Genomic DNA, 4912 nt, shown 5'->3' on the forward strand with positions numbered 1-4912 from the left:
CTTGCAAATTTAGTCTCGTCTCTTCAAAATAATATCAGAGTCTAGATTTGTTGAAAAAATATGTGTAGATTATTTGTAGATACTCTAATACCTAACATGGAAGATTTTTCAAAGTATGGAACCAAACAAAAGTTCGAATTACAATAAAAAAAACAAGGAATATTTTCAAATTCTCGAACTATTGGAAAAGAATTTTTTTCATGAAATTTCTCAAACCAAAATATGAATTGATGGAGGATTAATTTAATTTTGAAAAGCATATTAAGCTTGATCGATGAACTGGTACTATTTATAACCGTGAAAACAAAAAAGTATCAAAATGGATATTAGTTCAAAGTTTAGGGGCTAAAGTGAGAATAAGGCACTTAAAGTGCGAATTTCTTTAAAATACAGAATCAAAATGGACTATTTAAAAAGCATGATACCGAACTTGCAAGACCGCTTATATTATAGTACCAAAATGGCAATTTTCTCATTTCATAAACGTACATAAATAAACTCTGACAATATTCACAAAAGATTTTTAATCAAATTATTAAAAATTACTCTGCAAGATTTCTATGTTCAAGTTCTTGAATCTTGGGCGTCATCCGGATAAAAATGCCAACCATCTCTGCTTCTTGTTGTAGTCCTCTTCCTATGAAGGGGGGTTTGGATTGTATGCAGAGATGGTAGGCATTTACAGGTAGATTAATTAATACAATATTATTTGAACATATATATATATATATATATATGTTGTTGATGTCTAGTCCGAGGATAAACTAAAAATGGAGATGAGGGGTTTTAATAAGAACTCAGGAAACTTCATGGTTTGGACTCTGAGACTTGGTTTTCTTGGAGGGGGAGGAGGAAACTGAAGCAACTGAGGTCACTGCCCATGAATCATTGGAGCTATCAGAGCTGAATGAAACATCCACCACCCCTTTTGGGCTGCTGCCGGCAGCCAGAAAAGATCCAAACTTTCTTTTGTTGCTGGAGTGGAAATCAACAGTTGTGGCCACTTCTTGTATTAGCATACAGCAATCCAACACTTTGTCCTGTTTCATTTCACAGCCCATCTGTTGAGTATTTGCACAAGTGTATGAGAGAAAGAGAAACAAGAACCTGTACATGTGTAAACCTATATACCTTGTCGGTTCCAAGAATGGCTACTAGTTGGTCTTGATGATCCAACCCAGTGCAGGGCTCTAAACTGCTTATCACATACAGCATTGTGGCTGTGGCCAGTGCAGAAGGCTGAAAGCCTGTGAATCTACAATCTGTGTTTGATGAAAGAAAGTAAGGTAAATATACACAGATGCCCACATAAGAAAAACTAGAGATAGGGCTGAAAAATAACCAAATTGGATTGTTTGAAGCTTGTTTGAGGTCGATTCGATTACCAAAAATAATAATAAATATATCTAAAAACATCAAATTAATCAAATTTGATAATTGCCCGATGGGCTATTCTGTCCATGACCCGACATAAAGTTGTTAATATATTAAAAAAAATATGAATTTTATAATTTTTATAATAAAAAAAATAATGAACCGGTGTCCAATCAACTAAAGCTTGTTGGAGCTCGATTTGATTATTAATCAAATCAAACTCAATTACAAATTTTCAAACTCGATAACAATTCAAACAAGCTCGAACAATACTTGTTTACGGCCAAGCTACAGAATGTGCATTGTGACAAGTATGTAAATGTGTACCAGAGATAAGGGACAGAATCAGACACTCGCATTTCCTGAGAAATTCCCGGCAGAGATGGCTCTGCAACTCTACCCTTCTTGCAATGTAATCAAGAAATGAAAGTGGGGTGACAGGGTTCATCTTCCATTCAAGTGTGGATAGAACCAAAATTTCCATTCTTTGAATGGTTTTGGGCTCAAAAACATACTTTGACTCCTCCACCTAAACATCAACAACCCCATCTCAGTAAAATCAAACCATATCAAGGGAAAAAATGCAATTGCAAATGAAAGGAGACATCAAGATTAGGTTTTTTTTTCTTTGTTTTATTTATTTATTTATATGACATACTTGGAGGTCTAAGAGAAGAGGGACTTCAGTTTCCTCAACTTTTGCAGCCAAAGAAAGACAAGCCACAGCAGCTAGCTGAATCATCCATGGCTTCTCTCTGTGAGACTGAAAGCTGTAGAGGAACCTATCCAAATAGTTAACTGCAAGAACCGCAGTGAGAGCAGAAAAAGAATAGTACCCAATGACCTTAAGCATCCATTCAACAGCCTCACCCCTGGCCATAGCCAAAGATGGGGTCTCCTCAAGCCCACCGTACAGTTCATTTTCCTGCTCTTTACTCAACAAAGAACTCAACTCTTCATCACCCCAAAACTCCTCCTGCCCCAGCAACTCCAGGAAAGGTTCAGGGCTTAAGCTATGGTGTAAAAAGCTGTTATCCCCTTCTCCTTCAACTCCTATCAAACAGTTTTCAGTGGTTTCAGTGATATCTCCGTCGTCCCACTGCTCTTCCTCGCAAAACAAAGCATCTAACAAGAATGGAAGATTAGGGTTCGAAGCCATCTTCTTCTGAGAAGAAGAGTTACAGGGCTCGCATTCATTCTAACTCAAGAGAGATAGAGAGGCCCAGAGATGGTTTTTCAGCCATCTAAATGAAAGAGAGAGAGAGGAAGAGAGTGGGAAGAAAATGGCTGAAGAAAGAGAGGCCGTGAGATGTACTTTTATGGATGGTTTTTTGCTTTATGGGCTTCTTGTGAGTGTGAGTGCGAGGGCTCTTTAACTTTGCATAATGCATTTGTATTTAGAGGGCTAAAACTCTTGTAACGAATTAGATTTGTGGATCATTTCATGAGAATGTGTGATGAATTGCCCGACAAGTGTGTATTTAATCTTTCGTTGTAATTTCTAATAAATTTTTTATTTAATTTCACATTTATGAAAATTCACATAATTTGGTCAACAATTAATATCAGAAATTCGTGGAAATGACTAATTTGAAGTGAATTAAAAAGTTAGAAATGGTTGTCTCGTTAATCTAAAAGTAAGGGATGAAAATGAATTTAAATGTTGTGTACCAAGTTTTTTTCAATACAAAAGATAAAATAAGTTTTGTACATATAATATTTATATGAAAAATTATTCTTTTAGTCACGTTACTTAATATTAATTTTAGTTTTATAATTATACTCTCTTTTTATTAAGTTCTTTAAATTTCAAAATTGATGAAAATTAATCTTTGAAGGTCAAAATATTGAGTTTTGGGTGAAAAAGTTGACATGAAGATCAATTTGGATATTTTGGAGGTTTTTAATCATATGTAACTTTGGACATGAGCTGGAACTTGAAAGATATGTTTTTGGGGGAAAGAAAGATTTTAACAAAATCTTGAATTGTAAATATGTATAATTATAATTTATAAAATAAAATTATTATTTAAAAATATGCCTACTGCGGAGTGCGGACATCTCTAAACCTAGCCTCACTCTTGATGTGTTGAAACCTAAAGTCAGTGAGGTGTATGTGGGAGTTGGCCAGAACACTATTCTACAACAAATTATCTATGAGAATTGCCCTCACTATTGTTGCATTTGTCAACACTTGGGTCATGAAGAAAAAGATTGTATTGATAAGAAAAAATGGGCAAAAATTGATGTTGGAAATCAGAGTGGGAAAAAGAAATGGTCCACAAGAAACATAAAGAGCCTGCGACCGGGAGTAATCTCGAAAAAAATGTAAGTATCCCTCAACCAACTCTAGAGGAATATTGTATAGATCCTGATGCTTGTGAGTTGCTTGGTAAAAGTTATATGGAATTTAGTGGGACGCATGAAGCTAGTACCTATTTTTTGTTTGAGGAGACAAAAAAAATGAACATTGTTATTGAGAATTCCAATCAAATTAATCAATTGGGATTGATGATGTTACTCAACCAATTAATGAACAAAATTTGATTCTCAAGAATGAGATGGAAGAATATGATTATATCGTGGGGATAAAGGTGGTGAGGAAGATGGACTAAATAATGAGGAAGAAGGCTTTGAGATAGAAGCTATTTATATGCAAGAGGACATGAAAAAGAAAAATGTAAATGAGAATAACGAAGATAACTGCCCACTTGAGAAGGTGCATGGAAATGAAAAGGGTTTGTGTGGTGAAAATAGGTTTGAGAACACGAATCCTTCGGTTAATATGGAGGAAGAAGGCCCCTTGTATGAAGCATACTCCATTATGAGTTCCCCTGTTGTTGATGAAGTAGAGGAAAAATGCATCCAAAAAATTCTTTTTAAAGATGCACTCATCATGAAAAACATAAGAAAAACTCCTCCTTTGATGATGAAGATGATGATGCAGTGACTTCTCGTTACAATAGGAGAGACGGTTCACCATGTAATAGACAAAACACCTTCTGTAAAATGCAAATTCAAAGTGCATTGAGGTCTCGTTCCAAGCCCCCTCCTCAAGATAATGATTATGATGAGTAGCATTTGGTGGATCAAAAGGCGCTTTTGACCTTGCACCAACAATTTTTGTGTAAGTATTGCATAATTCAGGCTGCTTTTTTTGGCTTGCGAGCTTTCGGCTACAAATTTGGGCTGGTCCAAGATGTAGTTGGTCTTTCTTTAGGACTATTTTGGACTTCATGATGATGCAGATTTTACCAAGACTTGTTTGAAAACCATCTTAATTTGTAATTTATTTTCTTTTTTTTTATTATTAGCTTTGTTTAGAACTTGATATTTTTGAAAAGAGAGTAGTACTCCCCATTTTTTAATTTAAAAAATGTGTTGTACTTCTCCATCTTATATTTATATATTGAGATGGGAGGGAACCCCCAAAAATCCCCCTACCCTACCTGGGTAGTTTTTGGTGAAAAATAATAATAATAATTTGAATAATTTAACACTGATAAAATTTATACATATTTAATATTTTATTTTTATA

The 4912-nt window shown here is 34.7% G+C and overlaps 1 protein-coding gene across 1 annotated transcript; it reads right to left on the bottom strand.

Moving 5' to 3' along the window:
* LOC105155526 (cyclin-D3-3) lies at positions 448 to 2735 on the bottom strand. The gene is made up of 4 exons (XM_011071418.2): positions 2033 to 2735; positions 1702 to 1903; positions 1132 to 1262; positions 448 to 1040 (listed from the first exon to the last, which is right to left on the bottom strand). Exons 1-4 carry the CDS (start codon positions 2531 to 2533, stop codon positions 798 to 800), a joined length of 1077 nt encoding a protein of 358 aa, XP_011069720.1. The 5' UTR covers positions 2534 to 2735; the 3' UTR covers positions 448 to 797.

The sequence above is a fragment of the Sesamum indicum genome, linkage group LG2 (genome assembly GCF_000512975.1).
Source record: "Sesamum indicum cultivar Zhongzhi No. 13 linkage group LG2, S_indicum_v1.0, whole genome shotgun sequence".
Classification (NCBI taxonomy): Eukaryota; Viridiplantae; Streptophyta; class Magnoliopsida; order Lamiales; family Pedaliaceae; genus Sesamum; species Sesamum indicum.

Bases quoted from the DNA above. Each gene is read 5' to 3' on its own strand.
- LOC105155526 (XM_011071418.2), bottom strand. From the start codon at position 2,533: ATGGCTTCGAACCCTAATCTTCCATTCTTGTTAGATGCTTTGTTTTGC. The intron at 1,904-2,032 runs GTATGTCATATA...GTTGATGTTTAG, and splicing joins CTCTTCTCTTAGACCTCCAA to GTGGAGGAGTCAAAGTATGT. The intron at 1,263-1,701 runs GTACACATTTAC...CATCAAACACAG, and splicing joins GATTCTGTCCCTTATCTCTG to ATTGTAGATTCACAGGCTTT.